Raw genomic sequence first — 16,168 nt, forward strand, 5'->3', positions numbered from 1 at the left:
TAAAGTCTACAAACACTTCAAGCAAAAGGTATTTGGTTCAAGATCCTTATTCTCTTAAAATCTAGATCTGAAGTCTAGTCATAGTTTTCTCATTGTCTCTTGGGCGAAATTAAATAAGCAAGCTAATTGAAGTACTATGCCATTGTTAAAATATTTTAAAATACTGGTTATTAAAAAATTATTAGGGAGTTTATCAGCTATCTTCACTATTAAACGGTGGCCATATATATGTCTATACACAAGTTTTTGTTCCAATAGTTCTTTATCAGATTATTTTCATGCCGACTGTTTCCCAACGTTGAATCAACCACAAACGTGAGGTCTAGCTCTGCTAATATAGGAGTAGCCTCACAAAATGTCCTAAAAAATAGCTAGTCATACTCATGCATACCGTAATTTCTGCTTAAGCCCTCATTTTCAAAGACAAACCAGATCTTTGCTAACAAGGGATTTGCAGTGTTACTAGTGACATCTTAACAGCAGTCATGACATACTTACATTTTGAAAAACACCTCTTAGCACTGCTTTAAGCTGCTTTAGTTCTTCTCTCCTTAGGTGTTGACTAGTGGTAGGGTAATTTAACAGTAAGTCTGACAGTTTACATTAATCAAAAGTTTATGTTGGCAAAAGAATCCACCAGCCCCCTTTGCGCACATCAATAGCTCTAACCCTCTTTCAGTACCCTTTCTATCACTAGCAAATAATCTTCCCCTTCTGATAGCACTGTTTTTATGGTTTTGCTCTTAGAAGTAATCTTTTAAGGGTTAGAACCCAACAGACTCAGTAAATCTCCCATCAAAATAAGCACAGAGTTCTGCATAATAGGTTTTCACACAGCCTTGGTGGATGGTATGTAGTAGCAGTGTTTTGTTGATTAGGCTGACCTCAGGTAAGTCGTTTAATTCCTGGGAGCCTTAGGGAAGGAATGCATTTCTTTAGAAAAATAAAAGCTGGAGGTTATATTAGGCATGACTTTCCCTCACAACCAATCGTTTGAGAGTTTTTCACTTCATTCATTTAGAACGGGGACTTTTAATTTTAGCATCAAGAACTCCCATAGGGGCGCCTGGCTGGTTCAGTCAGTGGAGCGACTGTTGAGCTCTTGTGAGTTTGAGCCCCATGCTGGGTATAGAGCTTAGTTTAAAAGACAACAACAAAACTCCCATGGATGATGAGCTGCAACCTCTTGAAACTGTTAGAAAAATTTTGGATACATATTTCCCTCTAATGATGGTCTGGTTCCTGAGCACATTGAACATTTACTGTGTCAGGAAGTAAGTTAAGAGTTTCATAGGTTTTCTGACCTAATCCTCATAACAACATTATGAGGTAGAGGTAAATACAATTATTCTATTTTTATCCCCATTTTACAAATGAAGAAATAATCTTAAAATTTTTCTTAGTAACCTTTCCAAAATTCTGATCTGGCAAGAAGTGGTGTTTAACTCAGCAACAAAAAGTGATAAATGACTGTATACTGGGTATAACTAAGAGGACATACTTTTTATTAATGTGTTTGTTATAATACAATTCACAATAAATTTGGGAAGCGTTTTGTATAGAGCTTAGGCTTTAAGATCTTTCTTGCACATCTATTCAATTTTCATAGCTGTCCAAGAGGCTTATATCTGAGGCAACATGGGATAATAAAACATCTCTAATTAAACCTCCTTGCCTTTGGTCTCTAACTCTGTAACTTTAGGCAAATTATTTGATATTTCTTGGGTCTCGATACCTATTGTTTGCAGGGTTTTAGATATAATGTACTTAAAATTAGACACAATGTACTTAAAGCTTTAGTGATACATATTTAGGTCCTCTTTAAATGAGAGGGTATTTCCAGACTGCCATCTTCACCGAAAGGGACCTGGCCCTTGAGCCTCTGTAACTTTCTCACTGTTGACTCTTTCATTATTTAGGATCATAATTCCATCAGCCAGGTTATTCTCACCTATCTGCATTTTTCTTCTATTTGGAGGCTCTTCTTCAGAAAGCCTTTTTTTCCCCAGCAACCACCTTTAATGTTTATATTCACAATAACCTTAATATTTAGCATTACATGTTTAATTAAGTGCCCATTAGACAGACTTTCATGTTTACTTTATGTAAAAACCAGCCAATTTTATTGAGTACTACTTACCCCAGACAAGGTATTCTTTTATAGAATTACAACTTCAACACATGTTGCCTAGATGGCAGTCCAAGGATTCTGGACCATCTTGGTCATATATCACCTCTTCTCCATTTGAACACAATATTTCCTCACCAAGGGAATTCCCCAAGCCTATGAAGTCTACACACATTCACTGAAAAGTTACTGTGTAGAATACAAAACTGGCAGCATATGCCCCCTTGAGGTCAGCTACAGTGCTAAGGGGTAAAGAAAGTAGAGGGGGACACAAAGTTTGTGAATTCAAAGAATTTCAGCAAGAATTTGTACAATTTCAAGCAATTAGAATTTTAAGTACTTTAAGCAAAATACACTTCGTAATGTAATGGCTAATGAAAAAATAAACAGTTCGGAAAAAACTTACAGGAGACAAAATCTGTACAATTTATCTTCTTGAAGATAAAGTATCGATTACATACTACTATTTGAAAAATCTTACTGTTGTATCAGTAATATTGCATCCTATAATTGGGCTATGTCTTTAGTGAAAGCAGGAATAAGGATTACAGAACAAAAGGATTCTGACCATAGATTCTGAAAAACATTTAATATGGCTTTAAATTATCTCCTAGATTAATTATAAAATTTTACCTCCTTTTTGTTTTGACAACTGAAAATTATGAAAGCTGTTAGTTTTGTCTTTATTATTGGAATAATTTAGTTGACTTAAAACTGTAGATGGTTAATATAATGAGTATGGAACATCAACAAAGACCTAAATTATACCGCTTAACTCCATCACTCCAGTGGTGCATGTGTGTGTAATCTCTTACACAAAGAAAAATGTCACATAAATCACCATGACATATAAACAGATTCAAGAGAAAATAGAAAAATGTACTATCCATTAAGCTTCTCAATGCTAATTCTTAGAAGTAACAACCTGTAAGATCCATATTAATGGGACGGAATTATGTGTAGCAGGTAAGAACAATGAGCTTTGGAGTCAGAGAGAACTAGGTTGGAGTCCTTGACTATTTTTCTGTGACCTTGGGCAAGCTACCAAATATCCCTAGGCTTCAGTTTCTTCATCTGTAAAATGAGATAACACTACCTCACAGAGTTGTAGCAAGGACAAAACAAGATAATACGTGTAAAACCAGAGTGTTTAGCACACAAAAAGCTGAATAATCATTACCTATCATTATTATGATTATTATTATAGTTGTCCAAGTACATATCTGATATGTGATTATGTTATACGTATTTTTTCTATTTACCTAGCTTGACAGAATGCTCAAATCTTTCCTTGAGCACTAGAAAACAGTGGGTCCTAAGGGAAGCTCTTCTTATTTTATCCATTTTACAAACATAAATGGTCAATGAAAATAAAAACTCATACTTTAAGAGTTTTCTTTGTGTCACAAAGATTGCCAATACTTTTATGTGAAAGAGCATCTGTATACACGTTTATTAAGCTATTTAACAACGTTTACACACAATACATAAATGTCTTTGAAACCTCAAAGTTCACTGATAATCGCAGTATCATTTTCAAATAACCAAGGTACAACCTTCAATATTACAACATTCAGATTATTTTTTAGAGAGATACACCTGCAGGAGATCACTCCAACATAACTGTCCATTAATTATTTGTAACAAAATGGGGTTCCTAGCAGAAGTTTCAGCATATGGATGGTTCCTCTACTGCCTGGGCACCCTCTGTGACAGCTTTGACACATTTGGCCATTGTCTGTGAGGCTCTGCTAATTGAGTCTGAAAGATATTAAGAAAATGTGCATTTTGATAACACAATTATTAAAAAAGCACACAGTAAAACTTTCTTGGACACATTCAGGAACAACAACAAAAATGACTATAAAATTCTTTGTAACTGTATCTAATGTGGAGAACAACAAATCCAGAAAATGTAGGAATGATTAAATAATTACATATAGCCATACAATATACCAGTATGCAACCATTACAAATATTATAGAGAAGTACTAAAGATAGGACAAATACGTGCACAATACTGTTACTAAAGAAAAATTTATAAAATAGTATGTGTACTAAAATCCACTGAATCCAGGGACACCTGGGTGGCCCAGTTGGCTCAGGTCATGATCCCCGGGTCCTAGGATCTAGCCCCATGGTGGGCTCCCTGCTCAGTGGGAGTCTGCTTCTCCCTCTGCCTTTGCCCCTTCTCCCCACTCGTGTATGTGTGTGTGTGCACTCTCTCTCAAATAAATAAAATCTTTAAAAAATAATAATAAAAAAAATAAAATCCACCGAATTCAGTGAATTTTATGGCATGCAAATGCTATTTCAATAGAGCTGTCAACACCTCCCCCCAGTAAATGAATAATCTTATCTTTCATTTAAATAAATATGTGTATATCCCTGTATGATTGACAAAATGTTAAAAGAATAAAAGCAGTTATTTCTGGATAGTGGGATCATAGTAACTGTTCTTTGCCATTTGGGCTTAGGTATGTATTCTACAACAAACTAACTTTTATAACATAACAAAAAAACCAATTAAAAATAATCTTAGATAAATAAGGTTTAAAAAATTTAAAAATATACTATCTGCTTTCAGATAGAAAATTATTTAAAATCATCTGTCAACTACCTCATAACACAGATGTTATATCAAGTGTTATATCATGTTACATCAAATGTAAGATCTTCAGTAAAAAGTTTCAGTAAGTCCACATTCCTTAAAAGCATCCCTAACAATGTCCATCAGAAACACTCTTTAACATACTTCACATTTAGGTGTTTTGATGTTTCTACTGTAATTCTCAGAAAAACCTTCACAGTTGTTACTTAAAAACATCCTCCCTAAATTGCTGTATGGTGATTATATACACAACAGTAAATTTTAGATTTAAAATCTGCTTACATTTCAGAAACAAAAGCAATTAAGAGTAAAATCAGAAAATATAAATTATATTACTTGTGATGTTCCCAAGTTTTCAAAGATTAAATAAAAATATCCAATATTCTCATAAACAGGTTGGAATTGTAATGCTAAATTAGGTGATCTTAATCGTTCCCACCTTTCGTGTCCGGCAGCTGCGCTAACAAATGCATACCTGTCATGTAGAAGTCTTTTATTGTCAGCTGAGGTGGGACAAGCGGGTCAGCAAGAAGTTGCTGGTTCACTAGCTGCAAAAAAAAAGGATTATGAGGTCAATAATAGAATTGAAAACTAACATCAGAGGACACACTAGTATAAAAACTGAATACAGGCAAGTTTTTACCTTGGAGAGCTCATTTGCTTGCTGGAAATAATTGGCTCCTTCAACATCATCATAGCGGACAAGATTAGGAGAGACTTCTTCCAATCTGTTCCTTACTTGATCCAGAGTATCATATGGAAGAGTCATACCTGCAATCTATAAATATCAAGTCCCCAGAATTGACATGAAGCTTTAGTACTTAAAAAAATTCAAATCATACATAACTGCAACTATAGTGAAATAATGTTGTGTTAGTGGAAATTCTACTGGTATCCATTTGCATGTACATTAAATGGTTAAGTGGAAAACACAACTGTCAAAAATTCTAATTCATAAACAGCTGTCAGTACATTACTAATTCCTTTAGAAATCAGACTGAGAATGAAACGAATGATTAAAGAGATGCTGCTATGCCAAATCGGAATGCTTTTGCTAAGCCGATATTGATCATATACAAGTTTACAGACAATTGTATATTATTTTAAATCTCATGCTTTTTCTTTTTATAATAAAAAGACTTAAAATAAGTCGTTTTTAGGCAAAAAACAAGCCAAAAATGAAAATACCAAAATCAAGCACCCATTTTCTGAATACATTTGTCCTACAGAGATTATTCAAATGATCTCTGCACATCAGACTTGCATCGTCCTTGAGTCTGAAAATCATTTTGACAAGCTAACAAGTCAAACATCCCATCGGCAGCATCACTAAGAACAAATACCTCAGAGAGGGCTCTTAGAATTTTCCAGTCTTCTCTTGCCAAGCCAGGAGGTGTCACTGCTACTTTAGTCTGCTGAGCTCGGCCCTCAGTATTGACATAAGTAGCAGACTTCTCTGTGTAAGCAGCGCCTGGGAGAATAACATCAGCTATAGGAGCGCCAACGTCACCATGATGTCCTGTGAAAAGATGGAGGTGGCAAACCATATTTTAGCAAAAAATTGATTAGGTATCATACATGAACACACAACATACCCTTTTTAAATCCCATTAAGAATTACAAAAGTGTTTACAAAATTATAATATATAGAACAATATAAAAAAAGTTTGGAATAAAAAGTCCACCTTGCCCACAATTCAACTCCCTTCCCAAAGAAAATTACTGATAAGCATTTGCTATGTATCCTCCTAGATTATTTTTTGTAAATACAGAAATGTGTATAATATTATACAAACATACATCATGGGCAAATAGGTATATTATTTCTCTTAATGATTACAAAGTGGAAATGCTCAGATGTATGTTAGTGAAATTCAGTAAAACAGACTGAAATGGTGGAGGAACAAGAAATGTAGAAGAGGAATGACAGTGGTAATACTGAAAAGAACATAAGCAGGATATTATAGAAAACAGTATAACGAAAGACTGAAATAGTATAATGAAAGTTTTAATAGTTTAACAAAACTGTTTGAAGGGAAAAAAACCTTGAGTTAAATGAAAGAAAGTTATAGAACAATATATAAAGTCTCATCTCACTTGTGTACATTTTCGTATATAACAGAAAAATATATGAAAGATACATTCCTCAAAGCCATAGTCAATGATTACTTCTGGATAGGAGTAGGAACCAGATGTAAATTATACATTTTGCTTTAACTTTATCAAACTAAAGATATAAGATATTATATAATGCTCTTTATGTGCCATGGCAATAAAAAGCCTATTATCAATTTATGGTGTTTGTGTAAAATGGAGAGTTATATAATACTTTTCTCTGTAAAATATCCAGGAATACTCTGGACTCCATTTATTCCAGGGAAACCTGATTATATTTATAATGAGTGAGAGTTCAAGAAAATGAGTAAAACACAAAAAAGCCAAAGAAGTACTATCAATTATATTTCATTTAATGTCCTATAACTCAGAATGATTTTTAAACTTTTTACCCTGTTTTTTTTAAACTGTTTATGTAAAAGTGCTTTCCTCTGATTATATAATGATATTCTTTGAAAAGCTGAATTTTAATGTTACATAATATTTAATTGCATAAATAAACCATAATTTAACCATTCCTATTACTGAGGCATTTAGGTTTCTTCTAATTCTTTGTTATTAAATATCATCAAGTAATAATTTTTTTCCAGGTAATAACTTTTTTTTTAAGATTTTATTTATTTATATGAGAGAGAGAGCACACGCGCGCACATGAGTTGGGGGGGGAAGGCAGAGGGAGAGTGAGAAGCAGGCTCCCTGGGGCTCATCCCAGGACCCCAGGATCATGACGAGAGCCGAAGGCAGATGCTTAAAACTGACTGAGCCACCCAGGCACCCCACCAGGTACTAATTCTTAATAGCAGTATCAACTATATAACTAATAAAACCTATGATTTGGTTTAAAAAAATATTGAGGTGTGTAGGAAATTCCTAAACGGAAAATATTCAATCCACTAAATATATTGCCATACAGTTTCTAATCTACACAACGTAGGATTCTCTTCTGTTTCAGGTGTCACAGATGCTACTTACCTTGATAAATAATGAAACAATCCTTTGGCAAATCCTGTCGAGTGATACAACCTCCATCTGCTCCCAGGAGAAATAGCACTTTGGGAGGGTTTTTACGAATTGCTTCCACCCCAGGTTTATAGCCAAGGTCCAAAGCAGCTACCTGGCTTGCAATCCTGTAAAACAATTACTGGTTTTTAGCACACCTGCAGCATTATCATTATAAAAAATTTAAATGTGACTCTTGGAATGATACTTAATCTCTTTTCTATTCAATGGTGACAAAGACCTTCCCTTATCTTTTTTTTTTAATTTTATTTATTTATTTGGAGAGAGAGAGAGGGAGAGAGAGAGAGAGCGCGCAAGCAGGGGAGCAGCAGGCAGTGAGAAGCAGGCTCCCCGCTGAGCAAGGACTCTGGGATCATGACTGGAGCCAAAGGCAGCCGCTTAACTGACTGAGCCACCCAGGTGCTCCTCATTTTCTTAACCCATTTTAAAATAGATATCAAAACCAGAAATAGCAATATTTTACTGTTTTAAGAGTGGCAAACAAAGAAACAAGATGCTTAGAACACTGTTTCTTCGTAAGATATTTATTTATTTGTTATTTATTATTGGGGGGAGGGGCAAAGGGACAGAGGGAGAGAGAGAATCCTAAGCAGGCTCCATGCCCAGCACAGAGCTTAATGCAGGGCTCAGTCTCACGACCATGAGATGCTTAACCAACTGGGCCACTCAGGCACCACACTTCATGAGATAGTAGTTAATGGAATAATTCTGGAAACTTCTGCCAACTGAAATTGTCCTAAATTGATTCCTATTCAATACAGCCAGATATAAACCACGTTAAGCCAAAAACAGTCATTAGAGAAAAGTCAGATGATTTTGAAAACCGAAAGGGAGAAATTAAAACACCACTCATAAAACTGTAACTTGGAGAAAACGATATAATTAGTACATATGTTCTATGAGCATATATTACTCTTATAAGCAGAAAATAATCCTTTAAAAAAGAGGTCTGGGGGCACCTGGGTGGCTCAGTTGGTTAAGCATCTGCCTTTGGTTCAGGTCATGATACCAGCGTCCTGGGATTGAGCCCTACAATGGGTTCCCTGCTCAGTGGGGAGTCTGCTTCCCCCTCCGCCCCTCAGCCCACTTGTGCCCTCTCTGTCTCTCAAATAAATAAGCAAAATCTTTATTTTTTTAAATTTTATTTATTTTTAAAGAGTTTACTTATTTATTTGACAGAAAGAGAGACAGCCAGTGAGGGGGGAACACAAGCAGGGGGAGTGGGAGAGGAGAAACAGGTTTCCCAGAGGAGCAGGGAGCCTGATGTGGGGCTCAATCCCAGGACCCTGGGATTATGCCCTGAGCCGAAGGCACATGCTTAGTGACTGAGCCACCCAGGCGCCCCAAGTAAAATCTTTAAATAAAATAAAAATAAAAAAAGAGGTCTGGAATAACTATACTCTGAACAACTGGAGTCTGGTCCAGTTTGCTATTGCTAACTTTCTTTCTAGAAATAGCTATTCTGAGGACCTACTGTATATAAAGCAAGTTGGTGTTTCACTTATTTGTTAGGGGAGGAGGACAGGTCAAACCAACTCCTACTAGATGCTACTACTCTGCCAAACTCTGGATAACATCAAAAGCATAAAACGCTTTTTAAAAAACTTAACAATAAATATATGATTTATACAATGAAAATTACTAAACAACTTTGAAAAAAATTAAAGACCTTACTAAATGGAAAGACATTGCATGTTCATGGATCAGAGGACTTAATACTGTTAAGATGGCAATACACCCCAACTGAGCTTACAAATTCAGTGCGGTCCCTATCAAAAATCACAGATGAGTACTTTACAGACAAGCGGATCCTAAAATTCATATGGAATGCAAAGGACCCAGAATAGCCAAACCCATCATAAAAGTGAACAAAGTTGGAGGACTCATACTTCCCAATTTCAAAACAAATCCCTCTGCCCCCAATAGTTTTTTCTTAATTTCCCTCAGTATAAGTCTTGATATGTCTCTCTCAAAGACCTGGGCAGAGACTCACATTAACTTATAGCAGAGTCCACCTCATCCTGGAAAACAAATTGAGTAAGCTTAAGAGTTTGCCTTTACAGGGGCGCCTGGGTGGCACAGCGGTTAAAGCGTCTGCCTTCGGCTCAGGGCGTGATCCCGGCGTTACGGGATCGAGCCCCACATCAGGCTCCTCCGCTATGAGCCTGTTTCTTCCTCTCCCACTCCCCCTGCTTGTGTTCCCTCTCTCGCTGGCTGTCTCTATCTCTGTCAAATAAATAAAAAAAAATCTTTAAAAAAAAAAAGAAAAAAAAGAGTTTGCCTTTACAATAAAAGACACATCCCGGGGCACCTGGGTGGCTCAGTTGATTGAGTGTCTGACTCTCAGTTTCAGCTCAGGTCATGATCTCGGGTTTGTGGGACTGAGCCCCGTGTCAGGCTACGCTCTCAGCACGGAGTCTGCTTATCTCTCTCCCTCTGCTTCTTCCCCTGCTCATGCACTCTCTCTCTCTCTCAAGTAAACGAATAAAGAAAATCCTTAAAAAAAAAAAAAAAAAGATATAAACTAAAATGAACTTTCATGGAATGGAAATCTTGTAAGAATGAAATGACAAACAAGGTTAATAAATTAAAAATATAACAATGTCAGTGCTCTCCAGAATGAAAACTGACAAAATGATGGAATAAAATTTAAGAAATTTTCTCTAAACCCAGAGAAAAATGATATGAGAAAAATTATGAGAGAAAAGACCCAAAAGTCTGATGGCCAATCAATGCGTAACAAAAGTAGCTTCTGCATGAGAGCAAGTAACTAAGTAAAACTAAACCAATAACCTTTTTCTGAGCTTAAAAGAAAAAAAAAATCAAAACATTTCAATTTGATAATGGAGAGTAATCTATGATATTCCCAGGCAATGACATCTGTGTGTCACCTACTTAAAATCTGGCAGAATTTTTTTTTTTAACATCAAAAATAAGGAACCCAAAGGGTAAGCAGGCAGACACACATACATATACAAAGTCAGGTCATCCTCAGTGACAAAACTGAGATTACATTACATCCTCTCTAAAATATTAAATTGAAGAAAGGGTGCAAAAATACTTAGTATTAAAGGAAAAAAGACTCTCATCTTTGTACCTACCCAACTAGTCATTTGTGAGAAGGAATCAGAAATACAATGTTAGACATCTGAGAATTTTAAAAAAGTTATTAATTTTGGTACCCATTCAGAAAAACAAAACTGTATAAAGACACAGATGGAAAAGTGAACTAAAAATAAGAAGTAAAAATTGTGGCTAGAAAGGATCCAGAGGTGATCAGTGCAAATAAACTCTACTTAAAAAATATAAAGTTTTTAGAAATGTTTACATGATTATCTACAATGCCAAATTAAACCAATCAAAGGGAAATATAACACTGAAATTGAAATTAATGTTTAAGAATTTATTTAAGGGCGCCTGGGTGGCTCAGTTGGTTAAGTGTCTGCCTTCGGCTCAGGTCATGATCCCAGAGTCAAGGGATCAAGTGCCGCATTGAGCTCCCTGCTCAGTGGGAGCCTGCTTCTCCCTCTCCCTCTGCCCCTCCCCCCGCTCATTCTCTGTCTCAAATAACATCTTGTAGAAAAAAAAAATGTATTCAAATACTTTTAAATTTTAAAAATTTGCCTAACATATTTAAAAGCATTCAGCCTCAATCCTTAAACAAATCTGAAAAATAATTATTTATTTATTTATAAAGATTTTATTTATTTATTTGACAGAAAGAAACAGCCAGAGAGAGAGGGAACACAAGCAGGGGGAGTAGGAGAGGAAGAAGCAGGCTCCCAGCGGAGAAGCCTGATGTGGGGCTCGATCCCAGGACCCTGGGATCATGCCCTGAGCCGAAGGCAGACGCTAACAACTGAGCCACCCAAGCACCCCTGAAAAATAATACTTTAGAAAGGATTATGCGAAATGGGAAAACTCATTTTCTAAGGTAAAATTGTTACAACATTTCTTTTACTTTTTTTTAAGATTTTATTTATTTACTTGTCAGAGGGAGAGAGCGAGCGAGTGCACAAGCAGGGGGAGCAGCAGGCAGAGAGAGAAGCAGGCTCCGCACTGAGCAGGGAGCCCGATTCGGGACTTGATCCCAGGACCTGAGGATCATGACCCGAGCCGAAGACAGATGCTAACTGACTAAGCCACCCAAGCATCCCTGTTACATTTCTAAAACAAGTTGGAAATACGCATTAGGAGTCTCAGAAATGTTTATCCTGTTTACCTAAGAGCTCTACTTTTAGAAATCCACTGTAAGAAAATAATCTAAAGTTCATATGTATCTGTGTATCATTGCATTATTTATAGTTCAAAGACCAGTATCAATTTACATGTTAAGAAGAATGAAATAGCTAAAAAATTGTACATATTCATGATATTAAATAGCCATTAAAGTTTATATTTATAAAAAATTTCTAATTATAGGAAGAAATTTTATCTGATAATGAAAATTGATCAAAATCAGGATACAAAACTGCACAGTATGATTTCAACTATATAACTAAAAAAATATTTACACAGGAGAGAACCAGAAGGAAATAGCAACAGTAATTATCTATAATTTGTACAAGAAAAATTTCCATTTTCATATTTTCTTCTTTTCAACTTCCTAAAATAAATGTGCATTACTATTTTTTTTTTTTTAAGAGAGAGAGAGTGTGCACTTGAGGGTCGGGGAGAGGATCAAAGGGAGGGCGAGAGAGATCTCAAGCAGGTCCACACCCAGCACAGACTGCGACTCGGGGATCAATCTCACGACCCCTGAGATCATTGACCTGAGCCAAAATCAAGAGTCAGACACTTAACCAACCGAGCCACCCAGGCACTCCAAATGTGTATTATTAATATAGTCAGAAAAAAACTTTCCGTACATTGAATTCTCATGTTAGCTTACATTCTTATCATTTCAACAAAGTCAGAGGGCTTTTTTTGTACCAAGGTATACTAACATAACACAGATCTTCAAGATTTTCTCAGCGCTGCTATTTCAAATATTTTATTTTTTTTAAGATTTTATTTATTTATTTGAGAGAGAGAGAGAAAGAACACAAGCAGGGGGAGGGGCAGAGGAAGCAGCAGATTCCCTGCTGAGCAGGGAGCCCAACACGGGACTCAATCCCAGGACCCTGGGATCACGACCTAAGCCAAAGGCAGACACGTAACCAACTGAGCCACCCAGGCACCCCTCAAACATTTTAAATACTGTTTATTATCTTGGGTTCTTCTCACACAGAAAATAAAAGTATCTCTTTCACATCTACTACTGAGACACTGCTAAATATTAAGCTATTTGTAAATCTAAACGTGACGTGTAACAGTAATACGTGTACACAAAATTACTTGAATCTTACAGTATATAGAACAATTATTAAACGTACCTATGAAGAATATTCATAACTTTCCAATCACCAGTAATACCACTACTCATCCGAATCTTTTGAGCAATGCTGGAAACAGCTGCAAGAATTGCTGCCCCATCATTTCTTTGGAGTGCAGAACTGCCCAAAACCACCATTGGTTTTTTAGCTTCATGCAATACCTATTTAAAAAAAGAACTTTGATTAAAAAATTTTTTTTTAAATTTGCATCTACAATATGTTGTCCCAACTTTTAGTTTTAATGCAGAATGTCTTTTTTTGTTTTGTTTTGTTTTTTAAAGATTTTATTTATTTATTTGAGAGAGAGAGAGACAGCCAGCGAGAGAGGGAACACAGGCAGGGGGAGTGGGAGAGGAAGAAGCAGGCTCCCAGCGGAGGAGCCTGATGTGGGGCTCGATCCCAGGACTCCGGGATCACGCCCTGAGCCAAAGGCAGACGCTTAATGACTGAGCCACCCAGGCGCCCCAGAATGTCTTTGATTTTTAAGAGTCAACATACAGACATATATACAACCAGATTTAACCAAAAACACCTCGCCAATGCTACTATGAAATGGCTAAATGAGTTATCAGATAAAACATTTTCTAAAAGTAAGTACTAGGAATGAAAACCTTTCCCAAATATTCTTCAGTCAGAATGATTATGGGTACGTTCCAGAAAAACTGGGTAATGTCCCTATAGAAATTCAGTTGGTACTTTCTAACAGAAAAAGCCACACTCAAGTATCATGTCTATAGTCTTCTTTCTACTCACCATGCTCTATAGAAGGAGGAAGAGGTAGGAAAGCAATGAACGCTAGGATTACAATGCAGAATACCTAAAACTTTAAGGGCACTGCTTTAAATCATAGTTAAGTCCCTGAATGCCAAAACCAAAGGGGAGTGCATTCCAAAAGCAAAGATTTAATGGAGGATGGAAAAAATTAAAAGTAAAGCAGAAGAGTATAGAGTTCACTCTCCTAACCAACCTCTATATCATTCTTCAATAAATAACTGGCCAAATCAAAGAATGAGCATGAGAATTATGCCTACATACTACAGAGGAGAATAAATGTCCTCCTTGGGAATTCCCCAAGAAAATGTGAAGAGTTTAAAAAATAGTTTTCTTTAAAAAAAAAAAAAATTTACTTATTTATTTGACAGAGAGAGAGAGTGCACCAGCAGGGGGAGCGGGAGAAGGAGAAGCAGGCTCCCCGCCAAGCAGGGAGCCTGATGCGGGGCTCAGTCCCAGGACCCCAGGATCATGACCTGAGCCAAAGGCAGACCCTTAACTGACTGAGCCACCCAGGCACCCCAGAAAAACAGTTTCCAATAGCTTTAGAGAAAATAAGAAACACACTTTTTCTCACATGAAAAAAAAAGCATAAAAAAGTGACACGACAGAGAGTATTATACAACAGAAGGAGATTTTTGTCACAGAACTCAGGAAACTAGAAGAGAAACAAATCAGAAATGAACACCATTCCAGAGACAATAAAAAACAAAATAAAACATGACCTTAAATACAGGGACAAAAAAAGGAGGCTATAGTAAATCATATAAAACAAACTGAAAAAGAACAAAAGAACAAAGGAAAAATGACAGAAAAGATACAAAAGGGGATCCAATATCTGCTTAGTTGTTTTTTTTTTTAAGGAGTTCTTTTTTGTTTTCTTTTTTTTAAAAAAGATTTTATTTATTTATTTGACAGAGAGAGGGCACGCACGCGTAAGCACAGGGAGGGGCGGTGGGGGGGGAGAAGCAGGCTCCCAGCTGAGTAGAGAGCCCAATGCAGGGCTCAATCCCAGGACTCTGGGATCATGACCTGAGCAGAAGGCAGACACTTAACCGACAGGGCCACCTAGGTGCCCTTTGTTAGGAGTTCTTAATGAAGAGAACACCACTAATGAACAGAAAATATATTTAAATCCAGTATAGAAAAAAACATCTGAAAAACACTGATCATTTTCTGGGGCATGGAGACAGGAATTAGAAAAGAGGGATTTTTTTCAATAAGTAAATTTTTGATCACTGCAATCATGATAATGTTTCTCCTATTCAAAACAAAGGAACTGGGTTTAGCTGCTTTGTACCACTTGATTACACCTAAGGCTATACCATCTTGGAACCATGAGGAGAAGCTCACTCAAACACACATGAGTAAGCAAAGGCACTGAGATAGTAAAGCAAGAAGGAATGTTCTTCGTTGATGACATCTTTGGACATTTGTTAAACTGCCTACCCTCCAGAACTGTTACGTGAAAAACAGAAACCTCTTAAATTTTTAATAATCAGCATTCCACCACACATGCACAAATACTAAAATAAAAAGAACCTTGAATTTTCACAACGAAAGGTGCACCATGTCCCATAAAAAAGTGACAGAGAACCACCATAGTTAAGACATATCCTGAAGTTATTAAATTTCAAAGATAAAGAACCCAGTATAAAGGTTCAAAAAAAGTATCTAGACAGTAAAAAAAAAACACAAAAAAACAAAAAAACAAAATGAGGACAGGGTTGGGAGAAAATATGACTGACACCAGGCTTCTTCACAGTAGAAGAGTAACAAAAGGCAGTGTCTATAAAGTTCAGAGAGGAAAAAGTGTGACCCTAAAACTCTGTATTCCGCCAAGGTTCTCTTCAGGAATAAAACAGACATTCGCAAGCAAGCAAGAACTCAACGAATAGTGTACTTACAAGACTCTCTTGGAAAAGTAAATAAAAACCGATAAATACCAGACAGCAAAGAAATTAATGCAAATAAAGTACTCAGTAACGAAAAAGTCTTTAAAAGGACTAGTGAAATTTAAGAACAGTAACGTTTGCAGTAAAGAAAGGTTTCCTTTAACTTCAAAGTTTAATCGCTTCAGTTTCACTTCAACTTGGAAGGGCTTGAACTCACAACCCTGAAATCATGACCTGAGCTGAGATCAAGAGT

The 16,168-nt window shown here is 36.3% G+C and overlaps 1 protein-coding gene across 4 annotated transcripts in view; it reads right to left on the reverse strand.

The window, feature by feature from the left end:
- Positions 1-1,482: 1,482 nt before the first annotated feature.
- The window catches only part of NDUFS1 (NADH:ubiquinone oxidoreductase core subunit S1), a 29,854-nt gene continuing 15,168 nt past the window's right edge, over positions 1,483-16,168 (reverse strand). For all 4 annotated transcript variants that reach the window (XM_045806570.2, XM_045806571.2, XM_045806572.2 and 1 more), the window contains 6 exons: positions 13,250-13,410; positions 7,827-7,981; positions 6,083-6,258; positions 5,383-5,517; positions 5,215-5,287; positions 1,483-3,889 (listed from right to left, as the gene is read on the reverse strand). In XM_045806570.2, coding sequence (XP_045662526.2) covers positions 3,798-3,889; positions 5,215-5,287; positions 5,383-5,517; positions 6,083-6,258; positions 7,827-7,981; positions 13,250-13,410 — 792 coding nt within the window. In that variant the 3' untranslated portion in view covers positions 1,483-3,797. The remainder of the gene's footprint in view (positions 3,890-5,214; positions 5,288-5,382; positions 5,518-6,082; positions 6,259-7,826; positions 7,982-13,249; positions 13,411-16,168) is intronic.

This window comes from Ursus americanus, chromosome 1 (genome assembly GCF_024610735.1).
Source record: "Ursus americanus isolate L20-20 chromosome 1, mUrsAme1.1.p, whole genome shotgun sequence".
NCBI classification, from domain to species: Eukaryota; Metazoa; Chordata; class Mammalia; order Carnivora; family Ursidae; genus Ursus; species Ursus americanus.